We start from the raw sequence: 25,130 nt of genomic DNA, 5'->3' as shown, positions 1-25,130 counted from the left end.
AGTAAATGAATATGGCTCCTTAGCAAGAGGTGGCTTTTGGGAAGAAGGCAAGGTCATGTTATCCATACAGGATCCTTTGTGTCCGAGCCAGACTGTCCAAAGGGGCCCTCTGCCAGGGCTGGTGCAATGAGCAGACTGGGCTCCCAACACCCTGCTCCTGAAACTCCAGAGTCTCAGGTTTGCCAGGAGGAAGAACCGGTAGCTGGGTCAGAGGTGGAAGACAGGAGCCATTGGTGACCAAGGCTTACCTGGGGTGGGGGTTGTGGGGGCGTATCAAGGAAGGAGATCTGGAAGGTACCTCTGCCCAACAGAGGCTTCTCCTCAGCAACCCCCTTATTTTATTTAAATTCAGGATTCAAAGGAACCTTGGCATGTATCTCCCAAACACAACACGGCAACCAGACATCTGGCTGTGATGCAAGCCCTGCACCACCCGCCCCCTCCGTGGCTGCTGCCCTTTCTCCCCTGGAGCAGCTCACGAAGGCTGCACACCCGCCTGCAGCATGAGGAGACCTGGCAGAGCGCCACCCCCAGGATGGGCACCAGAGCACTGGGAACTGGGGAAGAGGAGATGCCGGAAGAGAGTAAGAGAGGAAAAGAGGGAGGGAGAAAGAAGAGTGTGGGGGTGGAGGGATGGGACAATGGGCCAGAGGCAGAGGAAAAAAAAAAAAACTAAGAAAAGGAAGAAAAATGCATGAAGAGGAAAATTTGGAGGGCGCAAGGTTGGGGGAGGGGGAGATAAAAGGTAAATTAGTGGAAAAAAGGAAGAACGGAATGGAGAAAAGGAAGTGGAATAAACAGGCGCAGAATTAAACCAAACAGAAAGATGTAAAGAAACATTTAATCAACTCATTAAGCCAAGCTTTGTTTGTTTGTTTGTTTGTGTTTTGAGACAGAGTTTCACTCTTTTTGCCCAGGCTGGAGTGCAATGGCGTGATCTCGGCTCACTGCAACCTCCACCTCCTAGGTTCAAGTGATTCTCCTGGGTTCAAGTGATAGTCCCAGCCTCCCGAGTAGCTGGGATTACAGGGGTGTGCCACCACTCCCAGCTAATTTTTGTATTTTTAGTAGAGATGGGGTTTCATCATGTTGGCCAGGCCAGTCTCGAACTCTTGACCTCAGGTGATCCACCTGCCTCAGCCTCCTAAAGTGCTGGGATTACAGGTGTGAGCCACCGTGCCTGGCCAAGGCAACTTTTAAGAAGAACCTACGCTGCCTCCAGACACCAGGAGCAGGGAGGGATGTGACAGAGAAGCTGCCAGCTACCTGGCCGGAGCTCACACAGGAAAGATGGGGCTGGGCCATCACTTCTGACTACCACAGAGCGACAGTGAGAACTGGGGTTCCCAAACTCAATAACATCCCCCGTCCAGTGCAGTCTACTCAGCTGGGACCTGGCTGGGACCTGGTGGGGTGGCCAGAGAGGGCCTGGGAGCGGGGGGCATGACAGACTTCGTGTCACCTGGGGCCATGCCCCTGGCCCTTCTCTCTCCAGCTCCCAAGTTTTCCTCCTAGGACTGGGGTGGTGAGGGGTGCAGAGAACGATGTGGGATCTGTCCAGGACTAGAAAGCAAGGCTCATCTTCAAGAGCGTGGAATGAGGGCTTGCTCTAGGGGAGAATGACGGGGAGGCTGGGCCTGGCTGTGGACATTTGAGGGCTCAGGTCACCTGGGGAGAAAAGAAAAGGGGGAAGGAGAGCAAAAGAGGCCAATGTGATCCAGAAAGGGAGCTCTGGAGATGGGAGGGAATGGAGAAAGCAGCGAAGTCACTAAAAGAGAGGGGAGAGACGCCAGGGCCTGAAAGGAAGGCAGGTCAGGTTGTAGAAGGAGAGCGAGAGAGCAGGGGAGAGACGCCTCTCCAGACTCCTCTTTCCAGGCGCTGTCCTCTGGCCTCGCTTCTGGCCTCCCACACACTCCTCAGCACACTCCAATCTGCTTCCTTGCCCATCTCTCCACCAGAGCAGCTCACACGGGGGGATCAGTCCCCACCATTCTGCTAAGTCCGGGGAACGCTTTTCTCCTTACCACACTAGTTTTCTCCGCAGCACAGAGCTCTCCTTCCTAAGCCCTTACACCCTGAGGGTCCCCAAGGCTCAGCGCCAGCCCCTCCACACTCCTCCCTCCACCCTCCATGCTTTCTCTGAGGCCGCACCGTCCACAACCCCAGCTTCAGTTACCATCCTCCTGGGCCCCGCGTTTGTCTGTCCTCTGAACTCCTACTCGGGCACCCAGGGATTTCCTCCATATTTCTAACTGGGTGTCTCACAGGCTTCAAACACTCAGCTCAGACCAAACCGACTTCATCGTCTTCCCCGTTACCCTGGACAGGAAGGAGGGTGGGAGGAAGGGAGAGAGGGAAATCCTAGGAGACCGGAGGACTTGGATTTGGGGCTAAGGCATAGAAGGGCAGAGCTGCAGCTGGAAGCTGAGGAACCCCGCAACGGGCTCCAACGGTGCCGCCGCGCTGAAGCAAGGGGAGCAGAAGGTCCCAGACACACTCAGGGGCGGTCCCCACACTCGGCTCCAGGCTCACTCCACAGGAACTGTGCAGGGCTCATGATAGAGACTCACGGAGAGCTTCATCCTGGGGTCTTCGCTGCACCCCCCCACCCCACCCCACTCTTAGACCCGGCCCTTCTCTCTTCGCAGCCCCTCTCCTAGGGACCCCCTCCCTGTCATCAGTCTGGGGCCAGAGATGGGAGCAGAGAAGCGTTCTGGAGAGTTGGAGTGGGGGGAGGGGCAACAGAACCTCAACTGGAGGCCGAAGAGCTGGAAAGCGGAACCCAGATGTGCAGGGCAGGGGACGTGCCCCCACCAGGTGCACCACACCTGGGCTACCTCTTCCAGGTGTGTTCTCTCCTTTGTCCCACACCTTGAGTCCAGATGGGGCGCCTGAGGAGCTCTGAGACTAGGGGCCTTTTCCCTCCTTCTTTGGTGTTGGGGGGGCACATGGGGAAATTTGGAGGAGAGAATTCAGAGCTCAGCACTTTCCTCTTTCTGTTTTTCTTCTTAAGGAATTTTTTTTTCCCTAACTGCTAATGACTTTACCATTTCTTGGGGGTGTGGGGAGGAGATTTTGGCTTTTGCTCCCCCCACTTTAAGTGCCGGACAAAGTCTTGCATTCCACAAGAAGCCAGAGCTTCAGAGTTTCCTAAAGATGAGGTGGCGTCTCCTCCTCTCTCAGGCACAAGCTCCTTCCTCCTCCCACCCCCATCCCCCAAGTCTGCAGCCCTCAGTCCTGGCCAGGAAGGCCCAGCCAGGCTGGGAGGAGACCCCAAGCACATTCTTCCTCTCACTGTCATGCTGCAGAAATTAAAGACACATCTTCAGCCTGGGCGCCTGCCAAACGTTTTAAGTCGAAGAGTGGCAGAGGAGGCCTTGAGCCTCAGCTCCATGCCACGTGTAAAGGATGCTTGGAAACCGTCTGCCTCGGCTCCTGGGAGGAAGCCTGGAACAGGACATTGGGGTGGTGGCTGTTACACACCAGGCATACAAAACCCCAATACCAAGTGTCCCCAAATATCCTTCAGAACCCCAGGCCCATGATGTAGCAATCCCCAATTCACACCTTGGAGGTTTCAGCTCTTCTTTAAGACATGCCTGGGAAAGCCTGGATGGGAAACATGTGGGGAGGGGACGCTGCAGGCAGGAGCCCTTCTTGCTATGAAACCCAAGAAGCAAGGAGGTGGACAGGTCACCAACCATCATACGACCAAGCCAGTGACACCCTGCCCTAGACCACCACTCTAAATGTCTGTTCCCTCCAAAAACGGACTTTTGTGCGCTATTAGGAAGGGGGTCTCTTGGAACTGACCCACAGTAGAGACTTTGGTGGCTTCAGGAAATGCCATCTCAGCACCTCAGCCCCCTAGTCCTGCCCTGCAGTCGCTGGCACTAGGCGGGGGCAGACCCTGGGCCACAAGTTGCTGCCACATGGTCGGGATAATTGATGAAAGTCCGTCCCTCCATTGCTGTCTCCAGCCCTGCCTCTCTGGAAACTCTATATTTTCCCTTTAATTACAGCCCCTGCAGTCTCCCGCTGCCGCCCCACCCGCACCGCTCATCCTGGCTGCCCACGGCCAGCCGACGTGGCTCCCTCCCCTTCTGTTCCTTTTTTTTCCCTTTGCCTTCGTTGCACAAAACCAGCTGGGGGAGGGCGTGGAGAGGGGCGGGGGGAGGCAATGGAATCTTGGATGGTTTGGGGGAGGCGGGACTCCCCGCTTCCACGTTTGCAGCTCTGGAGCACCGGGGGTGGGGAGCTGCACAGGAGGGAAAGAAATGTACTGGGCAGGCCAGGGGACCCCCAGGCCTTCTCTCAGGCCCACAGATCTTGTCAGAACGAGGTAGATTGGGGTTGAGGCAGAGCCCTGTTGCGGGGTTGGTGGAAGAAAGGACATGGAGTTCTAGAGGCATCTTCCCTAGATATCATATAGCCTGCTGTCCTTTGGGTCTCAGGCCCCTTTCAGAGTGTACAGATGATTCTCTCTGGTTCCTAAGGCAGACAGCAATGACCTGGATTTTCAGTAAAGAGATGAGGCAGTGGCAAGTGGCCCCTAAAATAAGATCAATCGTCCTCTGTAACCTATCCACACCCCCAAAGGCAAGTTTCACCCAGACCCCCAAAACATCCCACACATCCCCAACACCGACTGCTGGTACAACTGCAGAAGGGGCTTTACGGAGCTCCCAGAAAGACACCTCTTTAGCTAAGTGCCCTCCCTCCATCCAGCTTCTCTCTGGTTTGACTGTGCTGGGCAGGAGGTCTCCAAGCAGCCGCCGGCCACAGCCATGGCAGACAGAACTCTTCTCTAAGTCGCCAGTGATCACAGGCCTCCCACTAAAAATACTTCCCAACTCTGGGGTGGAAGAGTTTGAGGAATGAATTTTTAGGGGATTGCAAGCCCCAATCCCCACCTCTGTGTCCCTAGCAGTCGCCCACCCCTTCCTGGCTGTGCCATCACCCAACGCCAAAGTTTCCTTCTGGACAGACCACCCTGCACCTCGGCCTCCCCACCCCGTCTCAATCATGCCTAGGGTTTGGAGGAAGGCATTTGATTCTGTCTTGGAGCACAGCAGAATCGACATCCTCGAAATTAAAACTCCCTCGCCTGCACCCCTCTCTCGGATACCTGATTCTTCATGTCTAGAAAGGAATCTCTAAATTGTTCCCCAAATATTCCTAAGCTCCATCCCCTAGCCACACCAGAAGACACCCCCAAACAGGTACATCTTTTAAATTCCCCTCTTTATGCCCCTCCCTTAGCTTTTGCCAGAAAAGTCAGAGGGCAAGTGGGGCACAGCCAAGAGGAACCCCTCCCCAACACCCCCAACCCTTCCACCTTTGGAAGGCTCCCCACCCCACTCCCCAGTTCCACTTCCTCTAGACTGGAGGTCCCAGGAAGAGAGCAGAAGGGCACCCCTACCCACTCAGCCCACACCGTTCTGAGGACTCAGCGCATCCCTGCGACAGCACCTCTGGCCCAGGCTAGGCTGGGGGGCTGGGGAGGCAGAGCTGCGAAGGGGGGAGATGTGGGGTGGACTCCCTTCCCTCCTCCTCCCCCTCTCCATTCCAACACCCAAATTGGGGGCCGGGCCAGGCAGCTCTGATTGGCTAGGGGACGGGCGGCCGGCTCCCCCTATCCGAAGGGCAGGGTTCCTCCCTGCTCTGGATCAGGATAGTATAAAAGGGGCCCGGGCCAGTCGTCGGAGCAGACGGGAGTTTCTCCTCGGGGTCGGAGCAGGAGGCACGCGGAGTGTGAGGCCACGCATGAGCGGACGCTAACCCCCTCCCCAGCCGCAAAGAGTCTACATGTCTAGGGTCTAGACATGTTCAGCTTTGTGGACCTCCGGCTCCTGCTCCTCTTAGCGGCCGCCGCCCTCCTGACGCACGGCCAAGAGGAAGGCCAAGTCGAGGGCCAAGACGAAGACAGTAAGTCCCAAACTTTTGGGAGTGCAGGGATACTCCTCTATATCCTGCCTTGCGCTTGGTCCCGGGCGCCGTGGCTTAAACGGAGACGTGGATGCTCCGAAGACAGGAATGGAACGGAGATGATGAGGGCTCTTCCTGGGCGCCCTGAGAGAGGAGGGAGCTCACCCTGGGGAGGATGGGGGTGAGCGCGCCCCGGGAGTGGGAGGTGAGGGTGGAGCGCGGCATGAGTTGGTGCAGGAGAGAATCCCGAGCGCGCAACTGGGAAAGTGGGGATCTGGGTGCAGAGTGGGGGAAGCACGTCGAAGATGGGATGGGGGCGCCGAGAGAGGGATTTGAAGCCTAAGATGTAGAAGCGATCGGGAAGGCTGTGGGATGATTCATAAGGAAAGATTGGCCTCTCTGAGGCCAGACTGTTGCTGGGGCCGCGGGGGTGCTGGGCCGCGGGGGAGGGGGCGCGGAGCGTGGGCGGGTGGAGGATGTGAAACTTTGGCGTGGACTTGGCGGGGTGGGGTCCTTGCGCCCCCTGCTGACCCATGCTGCGCACTGCACCTCCCTGTCCGGCGCTTCTTTGGGCAGGAGCAGGAGAGGGAAGACTTGGGTTTTTGCTGGGTGCGGACCCCACCTCTAGATCTGGAAAGCAAAGCCGAGGATGGGGCAGCACCAGCCTCTTAAAGAGGTGGCCCGGCCGGCGAGGTTGGCCCCGCCCCAGCCCCATTGCTTAGCGTTGCCCGACACCTAGTGGCCGTCTGGGGAGCGGCTAGCGCGGTGGGACTGGTTAGCTAACTTCTGGACTATTCGCGGACTTTTTGGTTTTTTGGCTAAAAAGTGACCCGGAGGCACTCGCTGGCTTTTGGGGGACTGGGGATGGCCGCGAGAGCGGGCTTTTAAGATGTCTAGGTGCTGGAGGTTAGAGTGTCTCCTAATCAGCCGCTCCCATTCTCCTAGCCCCGCCCCCGCCACTCACCTGCCCAGGGAATGGGGGCGGGATGAGGGCTGGACCTCCCTCCTCTCCTCCCGCGCCCTCCTCCCGTCCCCACCACGCAGGCCACTCCCCACGAGCCTGCCCTCGCGATGGGCCCCTCCTTCTCCCCCTCCCCTCCCCCCCCACCCTGTGGTTTTTATTTCACTTGGCTTCAGCGCCAGTGGGCTGAGGTTGGAGTTGGAAGTCACCGCGGCCTAAAGCTTTGTTTAAATTCCTGAGAACTGGAAAGAGTTACAGCCTCCCTGGCCAGGCGCCTTGGCGCTGTCACCGCACTGATGAGGAGCAGGCGAGCTTTTAAGAATTTGAGGAAAGAGGAACCGGGGGGAGGGGCAGGAAGTGAAAAGCCCAAGTGTGCCTCTTAGATCCGGGGGAAAGGTGGTTAAACTGGGGGTCTTGGAGCCCGAGGTGGGGGTCCCAGCCTCCTGACAATGCCCCTCTTCCTCCGCCTGTCCCAGTCCCACCAATCACCTGCGTACAGAACGGCCTCAGGTACCATGACCGAGACGTGTGGAAACCCGAGCCCTGCCGGATCTGCGTCTGCGACAACGGCAAGGTGTTGTGTGATGACGTGATCTGTGATGAGACCAAGAACTGCCCCGGTGCCGAAATCCCCGAGGGCGAGTGCTGTCCCGTCTGCCCCGACGGCTCAGGTGCGGCCGCGCCCGGGGCCTGGGGCTGGGGCTGTGGCTGGGGCTGGGGCTGGGGCTGGGGGAGGTGAGCGCTCGCTGGCCTTGCCTGCTGGAGACCCTGCCGCCTGGAACAGCCTTAGCAAACCCTGGCTCTAACGCGCGTCTCTTCTCCCCCTAGAGGCCACCACCGACCAAGAAACCACCGGCGTCGAGGTAATCTCCTGCCCTTGACTTTTGCCCCTCCGACGCCCGTGACTCCTCACGGTCCTCCCTTCTCTAACCTGGCCTCTTGTTTCTTCTCCCCTAATCCCTCAGGGCCCCAAGGGAGACACTGGCCCCCGAGGCCCAAGGGTAAGCGTTGCGCTCTCTGGGCTGCGGGGAGCAGCAGGTGGGCGTGGCTCCCAGACCCGCGCTCACCCCGGCCCCGCCCTCTCCCCCTGCAGGGACCCGCAGGCCCCCCTGGCCGAGATGGCATCCCCGGACAGCCTGGACTTCCCGGACCCCCCGGACCCCCCGGACCTCCCGGACCCCCTGGCCTCGGAGGAGTAAGTGGAGAGGACTTGTGTGTCCACTCTCCCGTTTAGTTTTTGTTTTTTGGCAGATGACATAATTTTATACTTTGAAATAATTTCAAACTTACAGAAAAGTTGCAGGAATCCTACAGAAAACTCTCATATACCCTTTTCAGTTTGTGACATGTAGTTTATTAGTCTCTGTTTACGTATACTTTTTTTTTTTTTTCTGAACTGTTTGAGTAAGTTGCTGCTATCAGGCTCCTTTGCTCCTAAATACTTGGGTATACTTTTCCTGAAAACAAGAGCATTCTCTTAACTGAGCATAGCACAATGATTAAATTCATTCTCTAACGTGCAGTTCATGTTCAAAGTTCACCGATGTCCCAATAATGTCCTTTATAGATTCCACCCCCCACGCCCTGTCATGTCTCTAGTTTCCACACATGTGGAACGTTCCTCAGATTTTCTTTGTCTTTCATGGCACTTGAAGTTTTGAAGAATCCAGTTGTTTTGCAGACTGTTTCTCAATTTGGGATTGTCTGATTAGATTAGATGTAGGGATGCATTTTTGGCAAGACTATCTCCCAAGCAATGTTATTCTTCTCAGCACGTCACACCAGGAAGCGCATGATGTCAGTTTCTTCCATCCTCAGCGCCATCTCCTGCCCTTCAATTCACTGTCCTGACCCTGACTTCTCTTGTTTGTTGTAGAACTTCGCTCCCCAGCTGTCTTATGGCTATGATGAGAAATCAACAGGAGGAATTTCCGTGCCTGGCCCCATGGTGAGCCAGCAGGGGGAGCAGGGATGACAGGAGGGACAATGGGTATCCAGAGGAGGCGGGCATAGGCGGCTGGCAATGACAGCTTGGGAGGTCAAGATCACCTTTGGGACCTCAGAGTCCAGAGAGGATGCAGGATGGCTGGGTGGTCCCAACAGGCGTGAATGACTCCACCCATGTGCTTTCCTACAGAGGGATCACCATGCCCCCCCTTTTTCCTCCTATAGGGTCCCTCTGGTCCTCGTGGTCTCCCTGGTCCCCCTGGTTCACCTGTGAGTATCCAGGAGGTCTTCATATGCCTCTTTGGGCTTTGGGCTTTTGGAGGGAAGACTGGGATGAGGGTAGGGGAGAGGCTCAGAGATCTCTTGGTAAGATTGGAGAAAGTTGACAGGGACCTGCCTTCTAACCCCATCATTTTTTCCTTCTTCTCAAGGGTCCCCAAGGCTTCCAAGGTCCCCCTGGTGAGCCTGGCGAGCCTGGAGCTTCAGTAAGTACTTTCTATACAGATACACATTCTCTCTACAAACACACAGATTCTCCTATCGAAGAACCCCCAGGCCTGGGGTCTTCCTCACCTCTTCCCTCCAATCCCAGCCTTCCCCTTTTTTTCTTATCCTTATTCTAACCACCCTTCTATCTTTTCTAGGGTCCCATGGGTCCCCGAGGTCCCCCTGGCCCCCCTGGAAAGAACGGAGATGATGTAAGTATCCCCAGCAAGAAGATACCATCTGACCCCATGGCCTCCACGGGTTGGGTCCTGTCATTTCCACTCCACCACCTTTGGGAGCGATACTCAGCGAAAGGAGGGCAAGTCCTTTCCAACGCACGGACTGCCCTTGAACGATAACCTTTCCCCTTAGTGAGATGATTCCCCCAGGTCCCTGACAAGGTGACTGTTCTCCTCACCCCAGCCACTTTAGAGCAATCCCCGACCCCATCCCTCCAGGGAAATTGGTGTACAGATGGTGAGATTAAAATGCTGGTGACAGAATTAGACAGAAATTCCTTTAGAGGCACTCAGATTTCACCAAATAAAGGTTTCAGTGTAGATTTACACTGAGCTGTAGATTCAAATATAAGATTCTGGGCCCCCAAACCTGACCTGCAACAGTCCAAAGAAGACTGAGACCTTCCTCACTTTTCCAGCCCCTGGGCGGTGGTGGGGAGGCAGGGGCGTGATAGTCTTTTCTCTCCCACTCAGGGGGAAGCTGGAAAACCTGGTCGTCCTGGTGAGCGTGGGCCTCCTGGGCCTCAGGTAGGCAGGGGGCTGGGCTTCACTGCACTTGGGCGTCACTTAGGAGCTGGCTTCACGGTGGTGTATTCTAATGGCCCTTCCTCATCTTCTTCTTTATTTCTCTCCAGGGTGCTCGAGGATTGCCCGGAACAGCTGGCCTCCCTGGAATGAAGGGACATAGAGTAAGTTCCCTTTGAGTCATTGAAGCTCCCCAGTCCTTAGCATCCCACCGTCCAATCCCAGCCCCTTCCCCGAAAGGTCCTGGGTGCATCATGGTGGGTGGCAGCCGCAGAAATCCCAAGGGCCAGAGAGTGGACATCCAAAGGCACCTCCCTCCGTGGGAAGCAGTCCCAGTTAAAGGATTGGTGAGGTCTTGAGCCAGTTGGGGTTTAGTTAGCTCAGAAACGGGGATGGCGGTGCTGACCTCCAAGGCTGTTTCTCAGGTCTGGGTGGGTGTCAAGATGGCCCGCCCCTCCACGGGTCCTGACCTTCTACCTCACTCCTGATTTAGGGCTTCAGTGGTTTGGATGGTGCCAAGGGAGATGCTGGTCCTGCTGGTCCCAAGGTAAGAGGCTGTCTGAACGCCATGGTCCTTCACATCCCCTGAGTCCCACCATGAACGAATTCCTCACTCATTATCTGTTCTACAGGGTGAGCCTGGCAGCCCTGGTGAAAATGGAGCTCCTGGTCAGATGGTGAGTGTGCCCAGTTGCAGAGGGCAGGGACGGGGCAGGAGGCAGGGGCGACATGGAGGCCTGGGGGAACAAGGCTGCCTCCCATCTCATCTGACTGCCCTTGCTTTGGTTGTCAGGGCCCCCGTGGTCTGCCTGGTGAGAGAGGTCGCCCTGGACCCCCTGGCCCTGCTGTAAGTACTCCTGGCCCCTTGGGGGACCCCTGGGCTCTGAAAGGGGCTCCGCTGAGCTCTAGGGACTGGCCAGTGCTCAGTGGACTCAACAGGGCTTCCCTTCTCTCCTACAGGGTGCTCGTGGAAATGATGGTGCTACTGGTGCTGCCGGCCCCCCTGTGAGTATGGCCTGTGGGCCTCAGGGCCTGGAAGTGGGGAGGGTCTCAGTGTCTGCTCTTAGGACTGACACTGCGGGTGGGTTATGTTGGTCTGAACCCCAGGACTTCTGTCCCAGGGTATGACTTGGAGCTGCCATCTTCCTTCTCACTAACATTCCCATTTCATTCACAGGGTCCCACTGGCCCCGCTGGTCCTGCTGGCTTCCCTGGTGCTGTTGGTGCTAAGGTGAGACCCCGCTCTCCTCTGAGCATGACCCTCATGAGCCAAGGGGTTCATGTCTCCCTGTTCCCCAAACAAAAGGGACCTAGAGTGGCAAGAGAGCAGGGAAAGCTTTGTCCTGGGGTCCCCACCTCTGATCTTAGAGTCCTGATCATGCTCTCCTGTCCCTGTCTCCCCTTCCTCCTGCCATCCAGAGAGGCAAGGTTGGGTCTCACAGGATGGCTTCTGATATGTCCTTTCTTCTGATCCAGGGTGAAGCTGGTCCCCAAGGGCCCCGAGGCTCTGAAGGACCCCAGGGTGTGCGTGGTGAGCCTGGCCCCCCTGGTCCTGCTGGTGCTGCTGGCCCTGCTGTAAGTGTCCCCGCCTCAGTGTCCCCTGTGGCACTTTCTAACCTCAGAGTCCTTGCCTGTCACCCACACTCTTTTCTCTCTGCCACAGGGAAACCCTGGTGCTGACGGACAACCTGGTGCTAAAGGTGCCAATGTAAGTATCCTGCCAGGCTTCCATCCCATCCTTGCTGCCTGCAGCCTGCCTGCCCCGTGCCCTCTGCTCCTGGGCTCACCTGTCTGTCTGCCTCCCACAGGGCGCTCCTGGTATTGCTGGTGCTCCTGGCTTCCCTGGTGCCCGAGGACCCTCTGGACCCCAGGGCCCCGGTGGCCCTCCCGGTCCCAAGGGTAACAGCGTGAGTACCAACCTCTCCCTTCTGCCCGCCCCGTGCACTGGCTCCAGTGCGGCTCTCATCTGGGGAGCAGGAAGACGCAGGCCAACTGAGCGCCCCAACTCTCAGCTCATCCTCTTCTCCTCGCTTGCAGGGTGAACCTGGTGCTCCCGGCAGCAAAGGAGACACTGGTGCCAAAGGAGAACCCGTAAGTCCCCCTGCTGTCCTTCTTGCAGCCCAGCCCACCCTGCCCTGGGAGGCCCTGAAGGAGATCCAGAAAGAAAGAGGAGCCCCTAGTATTCTGCGGGAGCCCCTGCCCCACCCCCAGGAACCCCTGATGCTGCAGGACCAGCCTCAGCCAGCTCTGAAGCTGGCACAGGATGGCCCCTCACCACAAGCCGCCCCCTCCTCTTGGCCCTCTCCAGGGCCCTGTTGGTATTCAAGGACCCCCTGGCCCTGCTGGAGAGGAAGGAAAGCGAGGAGCCCGAGGTGAACCCGGACCCACTGGCCTGCCCGGACCCCCTGGCGAGCGTGTGAGTGCCCCTGCCCGCCCTCTCCCACTCCACCCCCAGTGCCTGGCTGGTGCCTGTGTGTCTCTGAGCTCACTGACCTCCTCTCCTCCCGCAGGGTGGACCTGGTAGCCGTGGTTTCCCTGGTGCCGATGGTGTTGCTGGTCCCAAGGTAACCTCTCCTTGAGGCCGGGAGTCTGACCTGGCTACTCCCTGGGCAGCCTCTTCCTCTGCTGGCCCGTGGCAAAGAGCCACAAACTTGAGACTCTAACTGTTCCTTGTGACTTCCCCCAACCAGGGTCCCGCTGGTGAACGTGGTTCTCCTGGCCCTGCTGGTCCCAAAGGATCTCCTGGTGAAGCTGGTCGCCCCGGTGAAGCTGGCCTGCCTGGTGCCAAGGTGAGGCCCCAGCCCTTCGGCCAGGCTTGGCCAGGCCCTGACCATCCCGTGTGGGGTCTGGGATAAGGCGTCCTGGAGCCAGCCCAGGGGTCTGCCCTCTGGAGTCCTCCCCCTGCTCCATCATGCCTCTCCCCTAATCCCACTCATAACTTTCCGCCTCCCTAGGGTCTGACTGGAAGCCCTGGCAGCCCCGGTCCTGATGGCAAAACTGGCCCCCCTGTAAGTATCACTCCCCCTGAGCCCCCTCCCACTCTCCTGTCTGTCTCCCCCCATCCTCACCGCTGCTTTCATGCCTCCCATCCCTAGGGTCCCGCTGGTCAAGATGGTCGCCCCGGACCCCCAGGCCCCCCTGGTGCCCGTGGTCAGGCTGGTGTGATGGGATTTCCTGGACCTAAAGGTGCTGCTGTGAGTATTCAGTGAGGATCGATGAAGAGCCAGCGACGGCCACACCAGGGACGCGAAGGAGTCCTGGGCTCTGGGCTCAGCTCTGCCACTGATCTGCCATGTGACCACTCACAGTTGCTTTTGGGACCTCCATCTCCCTATCTCTAAAATGAAAGACTTCTCCAGGCTCCATGACCACTGCTCTGTCCCTGGAAATAAGTGTTGTTTGTGGCCCTCCACCCCACACACATGGGGACAGGACAGGCCTTGGATGTGACACCCCCAGTCTTGGTGGGTTCTTCAAAGTTCAAAAGGAGATAGCAGAGGAGATAAAAGGCCTTTGTGGTGCGGGCCACAGCGGGCAGCGCATAGGGAGAAGGTGGAGGGGGGAGTAGGAGGAGCCTGGAAGGGCATCTTGGGAGGAGTGGGCTCAGAGGGGTCCAGCAAGGAGCACCTGCAGGGGCATTCCCTGGGGGCCAAACAGGAGAGTCTTTTGAAAAGGAAGTCCCTTAGAAAGTCCCACTCAGAGTAAATGGGAGGCCCCAGCAGGCCCTGGCTTCTCACTGCAGCCCCCTCAACCCTAACTCCCCTTCTCCACAGGGAGAGCCCGGCAAGGCTGGAGAGCGAGGCGTTCCTGGACCCCCTGGCGCTGTGGTAAGTATCTCCTTTCCATCTCGACCCCCTTCCCGTCCCTGCCCTGGCACTTTCTCCTCCCTGCAGAGAGGGTGCTAGAGGTCACAGTCCTCACAATGCATCAGAGGACCCCAGTGGGGTCAGCTTCGTCCAGGACCCCAGGCCCTGCCCACCTGCCCCTCTTCCCCTGCTGCTCAGGGCCTCCCAAGCCTAAGTTCCCCTTCACTCTCTCCCCGCAGGGTCCTGCTGGCAAAGATGGAGAGGCTGGAGCTCAAGGAGCCCCTGGCCCTGCTGTGAGTGTCCCTGATGGGGAGATCTGGCAAGCAGGAAAGGGGAGATGCCCTTGGCCCCTCTTCTCCTCGGCTTCCCTGTGACCGCAGCGTTCTCTCTATGCAGGGTCCTGCTGGTGAGAGAGGTGAACAAGGCCCTGCTGGCTCCCCCGGATTCCAGGTGAGGCCTCGTGGCTGTCAGGGTGCTGGAAGATAGGGGTGGGAAACACCTCTTCGGTCTCTTCCAGATTCTAAATGTTCCCTCCCTCCTTCCCCCATTTCCCTCCTACAGGGTCTCCCTGGACCCGCTGGTCCTCCCGGTGAAGCAGGCAAACCTGGTGAACAGGTAAGAGGGAGCAGTCGGCCAGAAGGGTGGGAGGTGCAGGGAATCCGAAGGGACAGGCCCCTGCTCTTAGCTGATCAGACAACCATCAGCTAGAGGGATTGAGGTTAGACGCCAGAAAGAACTTCCTACCACGAAGGGAGCGGCACAGAGGCAAGTGGAGGGCTGCACGATTGCTAGTCTGGGCAACTTCTTATAAGAGCTGCTGGAATACTCTGGCTTTCCCTCAACCCTTCCATTGATAAATCTTGGCCCGCAGTTTGGGGAAGGGGAGGCCTTTGACACATCCCCAGGGGGAAGAGGGGCTGTTTGGGATCATCCCAGTTCAGTGCTGAGCAGGGGTTCACCTCTAATCACAGCCAGCCCCCAGGAGGAGGGAGAGTGGTTTCTAGCAGAGTGGCCCCAGGTAGGTTTTGCTCACTGTCTGTTCCTCCCTCCCTCCCCCTCAGGGTGTTCCTGGAGACCTTGGTGCCCCCGGCCCCTCTGGAGCAAGAGTAAGTAGGCCTCTCTTGCTGCATCTGTCAGGATCTGTCAGGTGGCTTGTACTTGGCCCTGTCTCCAGAGCAGCAGTCACACGCCCTACCTTCCCTTCTAGGGCGAGAGAGGCTTCCCTGGCGAGCGTGGTGTGCAAGGTCCCCCTGGTCCTGCTGGTCCCCGTGGGGCCAATGGTGCTCCCGGCAACGATGGTGCTAAGGTGAGGGCGGCATGGAAGGGGCTCTGGCCAGCAGCCCCGGGGCCAGGTCTCACCCGCCCCACAGCAGGGGATGACTGGCTATGACCAGGCGGGAGGCAGGGACAAGACCAGGGTAGGGGCCCACACACAGCCTAAAGTCGGCACTGTGAGTCCATCCTTTTCATCTTTTCATCTTGGTTCCTGTCTGGCCTTGGAACCAAGCCTGGGAGATGCCAAGTGGGGCTGAGGGCTATGACCCACTCTTGGGACCCCAGGTCTCACTACAGTCTTCCTGGTTGTCACATAGGGTGATGCTGGTGCTCCTGGAGCCCCCGGTAGCCAGGGAGCCCCTGGTCTTCAGGGAATGCCTGGTGAACGTGGTGCAGCTGGCCTTCCAGGGCCTAAGGGTGACAGAGTAAGTTCAAGTTCAACCTTCCCCGTCCCCTGAGCCCTACGTGGCTCCCATCTCTGCCTGCTTTGATCCTTCAGCGTCTCTCCTTCTCCCTGGGATCTGCCGCTCTTCTCCCTAATCCTCCCCTCTTCCCCTCTGGCCTCTGCTGATGAATCCTCTCCTTGTGGTCCAGGCCCGTCTCTCCCCATGAGTTTCCATGGTGATAAGAGGTGGGGGCATCTCCTTGATGGAGGCTCCCAGATTCATCCCACTACACAAGTCAGGGGCCTCTTAACCTCACTTCCACGAGTCTCCAGGCAGCAACCCTTTTTCCTGAAAGGATCTTTGAGTCCTTGGCCCAGAGGGAGGCAGGGCAGAGCTGCAGAAGGCCTCTCAGGAAACCCAGACACGAGCAGAACACTATAGGTCACCTCCTCACCCCATGCTGGAAGTCTCAAGCTTATCCATGTCTGTAGGGTGATGCTGGTCCCAAAGGTGCTGATGGCTCTCCTGGCAAAGATGGCGTCCGTGGTCTAACTGGCCCCATTGGTCCTCCTGGCCCTGCTGGTGCCCCTGGTGACAAGGTGAGGTGGCCGCCTCCCCTCCATAGCTTTCCCAGCAGGACTGGACATGGTTCCATGGGCTTGGGTTGGGTGAAGAGAGCAGGTCCTGCCAAACTGAGCTGGCAACCCGGAAAGCTGGAGGGACCAGAGGGAGGGGAGGCTTTCCTGGGGTCATCTGCCAGGAGTATTCAGGGGAGGCCCCTGACCCTGAGCCTCTTGTCCCTTGCTCTCAGGGTGAGACTGGTCCCAGCGGCCCTGCTGGTCCCACTGGAGCTCGTGGTGCCCCCGTAAGTACAGAAGACCTTTTAAGACCCCATACTTGGCCCTTCCCTGCCTTCACACAGCACCCCTGGCCCTGTCTGTGCCTCTCCCCTCGCCCCATCCCCACCTTCCCCCATATCAGCGCATCTCTCCAATTCTCCTTTTCTTCTAGGGAGACCGTGGTGAGCCCGGTCCCCCCGGCCCTGCTGGCTTCGCTGGTCCCCCTGTGAGTACCAAGACCCTCCTCATTTTTCATCACTGACTAGGACCTGGGACTGAATGAGGCCAAAGGCTCAGCCCTCCTCGGGGGAGAAGGGTGGAGAGGGGATCATTTCCCACCTAAGCATCTTCCTGCCTCCATTACTGCTCCTCCCCCAACCAGTGGAAACTCCAGCCTCCTTCCCTCCACTCACTGCCCCGCTTCCTCCCCCAGGGTGCTGATGGCCAACCCGGTGCTAAAGGCGAACCTGGAGACGCTGGTGCTAAAGGCGATGCTGGTCCTCCTGGCCCTGCCGGAGCCGCTGGCCCCCCTGGCCCCATTGTGAGTCGCTCACCCTCTGTGCCCGTGATGCTGGTGGGCTGGGACCCAGGACGGGCCCAGGCTTGATGCCTCTGTGCTCTCCTACAGGGTAACGTTGGTGCTCCTGGACCCAAAGGTGCTCGAGGCAGCGCTGGTCCCCCTGTGAGTATCGCCCGCCTCTCTGCTGAGCCTCTCCCCTCTCCTCGGGCAGCGCTGGCAGGTGAGGGCAGCTGGGTCAGGTGAGTTGGCTATTCTCCCTCTGACCATTCCTGTGTTCTCTCCTGCCAGGGTGCTACTGGTTTCCCTGGTGCTGCTGGCCGAGTCGGTCCTCCCGGTCCCTCTGTAAGTCTCTGCAGTGGAGCCCACTGCTCTAGGTTGCGGGTGGCGGGCACAGGCTGCCAGAAGGATGGTGGGCCCAACTGAGAACTCAGTGATGCACCAGAGCCGCCTAGAGCCTGAGAGCCACTCCTATCCCCATCCAGGGAAATGCTGGACCCCCTGGCCCTCCTGGTCCTGCTGGCAAAGAAGGCGGCAAAGGTCCCCGTGGTGAGACTGGCCCTGCTGGACGTCCTGGTGAAGTTGGCCCCCCTGGCCCCCCTGGCCCTGCTGGCGAGAAAGGATCCCCTGGTGCTGATGGACCTGCTGTAAGTGCCAGCTCAGATCTCTGCAGCTCTGGTGGTGTCCAGAGCTGGGGAGGGTCCCTGTACCTCTGTCCGGCACCCCACCCCCATTTGCCTCCCACAGGGTGCTCCTGGTACTCCCGGACCTCAAGGTATTGCTGGACAGCGTGGTGTGGTCGGCCTGCCTGGTCAGAGAGGAGAAAGAGGCTTCCCTGGTCTTCCTGGCCCCTCTGTAAGTGCCCCCTCACCTTGGGGTGAAAAACCGTCACAGGACTTGGAGGGGGATGGAGCCACGGAGGACAGATTTGGTAGAGATGACCTCAAGGGACTCAGGAGTCCTCCCAGACCCTACCTCTGGCCTGACTCCTTCTTCTCCCTTAGGGTGAACCTGGCAAACAAGGTCCCTCTGGATCAAGTGGTGAACGTGGTCCCCCTGGTCCCATGGGCCCCCCTGGATTGGCCGGACCCCCTGGTGAATCTGGACGTGAGGTGAGCAGTCCCCAGCCTCCGCGCCAGTACCTGCAGCATGGCCGCTGTGGCCTTGCCTGAGCCCTCTTCCCCGGTTGACTCTCACTTCTCTCTCTCTTTTCAGGGAGCTCCTGGCGCTGAAGGTTCCCCTGGACGAGATGGCTCTCCTGGCCCCAAGGTTAGATGGCAGCACTCCATGGCCACAGCCTTGCCTGCTGCTTCCCCGCCCCATCCTGGCCCTTAAGCTGGGGCTGACCCATACTCCTCTGCTTCCCCCGCCAGGGTGACCGTGGTGAGAGCGGCCCCGCTGGACCCCCTGGTGCTCCTGGTGCTCCTGGTGCCCCTGGCCCCGTTGGCCCTGCTGGCAAGAGTGGTGATCGTGGTGAGACTGTAAGTAGCTGGGCTCCAGCTCCCTGCATCTGGTCAGGCCAGAGACTCTCCAGGCCTCCTTAGAGGGATGGGTGTCAGACTTCACTCAGGCAGGGGAGGGAAGGAGATCCTGCACGATGTCAGGGACTTAATGCAAAAACTGAGTTAAAGCTCAGCCCCAAGTCCCCTCTCCCAGACAGGACTTAATGTAAAAACTGAGCTAAAGCTCAGCCCCCAGTCCCCTCTCCTGTGGGCCCCAGCTCCCGTGAAGATTGCAGCAGGGAGGTTTCCCTGGGGTCGGGAGAGATGGCCACAGTGGAAGGGAGCTGAGGAGAGAGATCCAGCAGCAGGGAGGCCTCATCCCACAGCCCCAGCCTCAGCCTGCCTGGCCCGGATCTCATGCTCTCCTTCTCTCCCCAGGGTCCTGCTGGTCCCGCCGGTCCTGTCGGCCCCGTTGGTTCCCGTGGCCCTGCTGTAAGTACCCTGCTGTGTCCCCCATGCTTTCAGAACCCTACAGATGCGGACAGTGCCCCACTCAATGCCAGTGGAACTTCCACCTGATGGTTTGTCCTCTTCTCTCTTCTAGGGACCCCAAGGCCCCCGTGGTGACAAGGGCGAGACTGGCGAACAGGGTGACAGAGGCATAAAGGGTCACCGTGGCTTCTCTGGCCTCCAGGGTCCCCCTGGCCCTCCCGTGAGTATGCTCAGTCCTCCCCAGCCTTCATGCTGTGCTGTGTGGTAGGAGGGGGAGCTTTGCCTCAGTTTCCCCCTCTGGATAGTCATTCTGACCCCTCCCTAGTGGGAACTGAGGTCTGAAGATTGATGGGCATCTCCGAGTAGCTTCTGAGAGGGTGAGGGATGCACAGAGAGGGATGATGGGAGAGGTCTCAGCCTACGAACACCCTGGGACTAGATTTCCAGAATAACGAAGGGGCATGGGTTGCCCACGCTGCCCTCATCTCTCCAGCCAGGCCCTCGGGCTGCATTTGACCCACACTGGGCCTGAATTGCCTTTGTATCTGTCCTTCAGGGCTCTCCTGGTGAACAAGGTCCCTCTGGAGCCTCTGGTCCTGCTGGTCCCCGAGTAAGTCCTGCCTTCTCTCTCTGCTTCCTGATCCCCAAGCCCAGGCTCACTCAGGGCCCTTTGCCAGGGACCCAGGCACCCTTTGCCTCTCTGGAAAAGGGTTGAGGGACAGAGAATGGGCAAAGGGAAGAAGAATCCTGAACAAGCAATCTGGTCTAGCCTTGGCCTCTCTGCTCCCCAGTCGTCCTCCCCCTGGCTCAGCTGCTGGAAGGAGCTATGGCATGTCTTAGGGAAAGAGGCCGAGGCTGGCTGTATGAGGCCATGGAGCCAGAGCCCGCAGGGAGGGTGGTGGGCTTCTCCTCCAGGGCTGGGGTTGTCGGGGCTTCTGGCAGCCTTTCTCAAACCAGTCCTCCCACTCCAGGGTCCCCCTGGCTCTGCTGGTGCTGCTGGCAAAGATGGACTCAACGGTCTCCCAGGCCCTATCGGGCCCCCTGGTCCTCGCGGTCGCACTGGTGATGCTGGTCCTGTTGTACGTAGCCCCTCATCCCCTCTGCTCATGGCCCTCCAGCCCCCAAAGCACTTGGATGCCAGTAATCCCCACTCTCCTCCCTCTCTGTGCAGGGTCCCCCCGGCCCTCCTGGCCCTCCTGGTCCCCCTGGTCCTCCCAGTGGTGGTTTCGACTTCAGCTTCCTGCCCCAGCCACCTCAAGAGAAGGCTCACGATGGTGGCCGCTACTACCGGGCTGATGATGCCAATGTGGTTCGTGACCGTGACCTCGAGGTGGACACCACCCTCAAGAGCCTGAGCCAGCAGATCGAGAACATCCGGAGCCCCGAAGGCAGCCGCAAAAACCCCGCCCGCACCTGCCGCGACCTCAAGATGTGCCACTCTGACTGGAAGAGCGGTGAGGGCCTGCCCTAGCCTCCCCCTCCCTCCTACTCCTGCCGTGCCAGGGTCCCCATACCCATGTGTGCCCCCTACCGTATGGTGCTGGCTGCCCCCTTCCCTGACCCCACCTTGCCCTGCCCTACCACAGGAGAGTACTGGATTGACCCCAACCAAGGCTGCAACCTGGATGCCATCAAGGTCTTCTGCAACATGGAGACTGGTGAGACCTGTGTGTACCCCACTCAGCCCAACGTGGCCCAGAAGAACTGGTACATCAGCAAGAACCCCAAGGACAAGAGGCACGTCTGGTTTGGCGAGAGCATGACCGACGGATTCCAGGTACGTGAGCTGGACCTCAGAGCCAGTGTCAGGAGAGGGGCTAGCCCAGTGCTCAGAAGGGACACGAAGTCTTGGAGTAGGTTTCTGCTAAGGGTGATGGACAGAGCTGGGCTGGGAGGTAGGGGGCCCGGGTCCCTGATAGTGGTTCAGACACAGGCTGCCTATGGGCAGGTGGTGGCCCCTCTCGATAGAAGGTGCACTGGGCAGCTCTCTGAGGACCCTGGACAGGGAGGCCAGGCAGGACTAGAGGTTCCCGCACAGCTGCTTACTCCTCCCTCTCTCCCCTCCCCTGCAGTTCGAGTATGGCGGCGAGGGCTCCGATCCTGCCGATGTGGCCATCCAGCTGACCTTCCTGCGCCTGATGTCCACCGAGGCCTCCCAGAACATCACCTACCACTGCAAGAACAGCGTGGCCTACATGGACCAGCAGACTGGCAACCTCAAGAAGGCTCTGCTCCTCCAGGGCTCCAACGAGATCGAGATCCGCGCCGAGGGCAACAGCCGCTTCACCTACAGCGTCACCGTCGATGGCTGCACGGTGAGTCTCCGGAAACCCCAGGCAGGGCCCCACCTCTCTGGGCTTGGGCCCTTTGGGCAGACCATGGCAGCCTCTCTCCATCACTCCCACATGGTAATGCCCCTCCCGTTGTCTCCGCCCCACCCCAGAGTCACACCGGAGCCTGGGGCAAGACAGTGATCGAATACAAAACCACCAAGACCTCCCGCCTGCCCATCATCGATGTGGCCCCCTTGGACATTGGCGCCCCAGACCAGGAATTCGGCTTCGACGTTGGCCCTGCCTGCTTCCTGTAAACTCCCTCCATCCCAACCTGGCTCCCTCCCACCCAACCAACTCTCCCCACAACCCGGAAACAGACAAGCAACCCAAACTGAACCCCCTCAAAAGCCAAAAAATGGGAGACAATTTCACATGGACTTTGGAAAATATTTTTTTCCTTTGCATTCATCTCTCAAACTTAGTTTTTATCTTTGACCAACCGAACATGACCAAAAACCAAAAGTGCATTCAACCTTACCAAAAAAAAAAAAAAAGAATAAATAAATAACTTTTTAAAAAAGGAAGCTTGGTCCACTTGCTTGAAGACCCATGCGAGGGTAAGTCCCTTTCTGCCCATTGGGCTCATGAGACCCCAATGCTGCCCTTTCTGCTCCTTTCTCCACCCCGCCTTGGGGCCTCCCCTCCACTCCTTCCCAAATCTGTCTCCCCAGAAGACACAGGAAAAAAGGCATTGTCTGCCCAGCAACCAAAGACAATGCTGAAACACCCCAGTGGCCCCATCCTCAGCCCGCTTCTGCCTGCCCAGCACCCCCAAACCCTGGGGGGACCTGGGGTTCTCAGACTGCCTAAGAAGCCTTCCCATCTGGCACTCCCATGGCCCTAGCAACATCTCCCCTTCGTTTTTGAGGGGGTCGTGCCCGGGGAGCCACCAGCCCCTCACTGGGTCCGGAGGAGAGTCAGGAAGGGCTACGACAAGCGGAAGCATCGGATTCGGGGAAAGCGCGTCAATCCCTCGTGCCCAGGGCTGGGCGGGAGAGACTGTTCTGTTCCTTGTGTAACTGTGTTGCTGAAAGACTACCTCGTTCTTGTCTTTATGTGTCACCGGGGCAACTGCCTGGGGGCGGGGATGGGGGCAGGGTGGAAGCGGCTCCCCGTTTTATACCAAAGGTGCTACATCGATGTGATGGGGTAGGGTGGGGAGGGAATCACTGGTGCTATAGACATTTAGATGCCCCCCCAGGCCAGCAAATGTTCCTTTTTGTTCAAAGTCTATTTTTATTCCTTGATATTTTTCTTTTTTTTTTTTGTGGATGGGGACTTGTGAATTTTCTAAAGGTGCTATTTAACACGGGAGGAGAGGCGTGCGGCTGCAACCCAGCCCGGCTTACTTTCCAACCTCTTCACCGCCTCTGGCTTCTCAGGCCTCTGCTCTCCGACCTCTCTCCTCTGAAACCCTCTCCTCCCACAGCGGCAGCCCATCCTCCCGGCTCTCTCCTAGTCTGTCCTGCGTCCTCTCTCCCCGGGTTTCAGAGACAATTTCCCAAAGCACAAAGCAGTTTTTCCCCCTAGGGGTGGGAGGAAGCAAAAGACTCTGTACCTATTTTGTATGTGTATAATAATTTGAGATGTTTTTAATTATTTTGATTGCTGGAATAAAGCATGTGGAAATGACCCAAACACCACTGGCAGTGGCCTCCTAATTTCCTTCTTTGGAGTTGGGGGAGGGGGAGACATGGGGAGGGGGCTTTGGGGTGGTGGGCTTGCCTTCCATTCCTGCCCTTTCCCTCCCTGATTCTATTCTAGATTCCTCCATAGCCCCCTCCCCTTTCTCTCACCCTTCTAATGCCTCAAACCTTTTCTTTCCTCTTGTTTTGTTTTTTGTTTTTTTAATAGGGACGGGGTTTCATTGTGTTAGCCAGGATGGCCTCGATCTCCTGACCTCGTGATCCACCCGCCTTGGCCTCCCAAATTGCTGGGATTACAGGCGTGAGCCACCTCGCCCGGCTCCTCTTTTATTTTCTATCTCTTGTAATTCTCCTTGCATGTTTTCCAAATCCTCTTCTCCCCTGCAATACCATACAGGCAACCCATGTGTGCAAGACACACACACACCCTTCACACCTGGGGTTGTCCAAACCTCATGCCCACTCCCGCTCAAGCCTATCCACTCTCCACTGCCCTGGACACCCTGCAGTTGGTGGCGGTGGGAGGTTCATGGATACTGGGAGGGGGAGGGGAGCGGACCCCATGAAGAGGACCTGGGGGCCCCTCCCTGGACTGACATGGCCTCTGCTCCCTCCTCACCCACTCTGAGTTCCTGCCGAAGGAGCAGTGCAACAGGAGAGGGGTCTGCTGAGCCTAGCTAGGGTTTGGGACCCAAGGCAGGGATGCTCCCTGCTCACTAACCTGCCCTGGGGGATAAGGGAGACAAGCCTGGGAGAGCTGTGGGGAAGGTGCTCGCAGGGTGCTCTCAGGAAGGAAGGCAGCCTGGCCCTACTCACCACGACCTCCTGAACCCCCAGAACACGACACCCCTGGGCTGGGGTGGCCTGCGGCGCCGTTTCGCCCCTGCCTCCTGCCCACTCCTTTTGAAGTTTTTCCTTTTTTTATCCTTAAATTCTTGCTTCCTCTTCCTCCCTTTTCTTCCTCCCTTCTCTTCCCCCTCACCTTCTGCCTGCTTCTCCCCACCTGCCTGAGAACCTGAGGCTCAGAGGGAAAGCGACTGTTCAGCTCCCTCATCTCAGGTAAGGGGGACAGCGAGTGTGGTCAGTGGGGGAAGGAGAATCTAGGACATCAGAAATCCGGAGAGAACCAGGCACCCAGAGCCAGGGGGACAGCGAGACGACAGCCAGTCACCTCTCTCACCCCAAGATGACAGCTGGTCACCTCTCACCCTGGTCACCTCTCTCACCCTGGTCACCTCCCTCACCCTGAGATGACAGCTGGTCACCTCTCTCACCCCAGTCCCCTCTCTCACCCTGTCTCAGGTCTAAACCCGAAAGGAAAAAAAAGCCCACACTCCTCCCCAAGGTCTCCAGAGAGATGGACAAGTCCATAGATACCATCCATCGGCAATACTAATACCGTGGCGTCCTTAAGTATTCATGGCTATTCATCATGGCCTTTAACAATTCATCATTAGCACTTCTACTACACTTAGGACAGTGTAGAAATGAATCTGTCTTAGAGAGGATAAGAATGATGGCATATAAATGAAGGCTTATTCATATGCAAATTACCCAAAGTTGGGTGATGCCCATTCATCTCTCTCTCTCTCTCTCTCTCTTTTTTTTTTTTTGAGTCAGTCTTGCTCTGTCGCCTAGGCTGGAGTGCGGTGGCGCAGTCTCAGCTCACTGCAACCTCCGCCTCCCGGGTTCAGTGATTCTTGTGCCTCAGCCTCCCAATTAACTGGGATTACAGCCATGTACTACTACGCCCAGCTAATTTTTGTACTTTTAGTAGAGATGGGGTTTCACCATGTTAGCCAGGCTGGTCTCGAACTCCTGGCCTCGAGGGGTCCACCCGTCTCAGCTTCCCAAAGTGCTGGGATTATGGGCATGAGCCACAGCCCCCAATCCCATCTCTTGATGAATGTGTTGATTGTTTGGTGATGCCTGCCATGCTGCCCAGGAAGCCCTGTGCACCGGGACCTCTGGAACTCAAGGACCCTGGCTGTCCAGGCCACATCCCCATCTGCCCTCATGGGGGACCCAGGGACATCCTGAGCCTGGTATCCAAGGCTCTACTTGGCCACTACCCGCCTGCCTGGGCTCACTGTCCTCTCCCCTGCCCACATCTGTCACACCAACCAAACGGGGTGACCACAGTCCCCACAAATGCATCACATTTCCCCACTTCCAGGCCTTTCTCGATGTCCCTTCTCTCTGCTTGCTCAACGACCTACTGTCCGGGCCGTGCTCAAATGTCTCATTCTCCTCCCATTCCCCTGCCCAACCCCGCCTGAGCTCCGTCCCTCTGAGTTTCCAAAGC

General features: G+C 58.2%; 1 protein-coding gene across 1 annotated transcript; it reads left to right on the top strand.

Moving 5' to 3' along the window:
- Positions 1-5,822: 5,822 nt before the first annotated feature.
- COL1A1 (collagen type I alpha 1 chain) lies at positions 5,823-21,517 on the top strand. Its single transcript, XM_012463505.3, has 51 exons — positions 5,823-5,928; positions 7,366-7,560; positions 7,718-7,752; positions 7,855-7,890; positions 7,983-8,084; positions 8,766-8,837; positions 9,062-9,106; positions 9,268-9,321; positions 9,481-9,534; positions 10,036-10,089; positions 10,197-10,250; positions 10,580-10,633; positions 10,719-10,763; positions 10,880-10,933; positions 11,047-11,091; positions 11,264-11,317; positions 11,563-11,661; positions 11,750-11,794; positions 11,895-11,993; positions 12,124-12,177; positions 12,395-12,502; positions 12,597-12,650; positions 12,777-12,875; positions 13,041-13,094; positions 13,182-13,280; positions 13,860-13,913; positions 14,132-14,185; positions 14,289-14,342; positions 14,454-14,507; positions 14,954-14,998; positions 15,100-15,198; positions 15,485-15,592; positions 16,045-16,152; positions 16,365-16,418; positions 16,565-16,618; positions 16,826-16,933; positions 17,021-17,074; positions 17,201-17,254; positions 17,395-17,556; positions 17,657-17,764; positions 17,914-18,021; positions 18,125-18,178; positions 18,283-18,390; positions 18,790-18,843; positions 18,956-19,063; positions 19,400-19,453; positions 19,815-19,922; positions 20,015-20,297; positions 20,430-20,620; positions 20,916-21,158; positions 21,287-21,517. Exons 1-51 carry the CDS (start codon positions 5,826-5,828, stop codon positions 21,431-21,433), a joined length of 4,395 nt encoding a protein of 1,464 aa, XP_012318928.1. The 5' UTR covers positions 5,823-5,825; the 3' UTR covers positions 21,434-21,517.
- Positions 21,518-25,130: the final 3,613 nt, after the last annotated feature.

This window comes from Aotus nancymaae, unplaced genomic scaffold (genome assembly GCF_030222135.1).
Source record: "Aotus nancymaae isolate 86718 unplaced genomic scaffold, 86718_ANA_hifiasm-v0.15.2.pri h1tg000072l, whole genome shotgun sequence".
In the NCBI taxonomy this organism is placed as follows: Eukaryota; Metazoa; Chordata; class Mammalia; order Primates; family Aotidae; genus Aotus; species Aotus nancymaae.
This window is presented reverse-complemented; position numbering and strand designations above follow the sequence as displayed.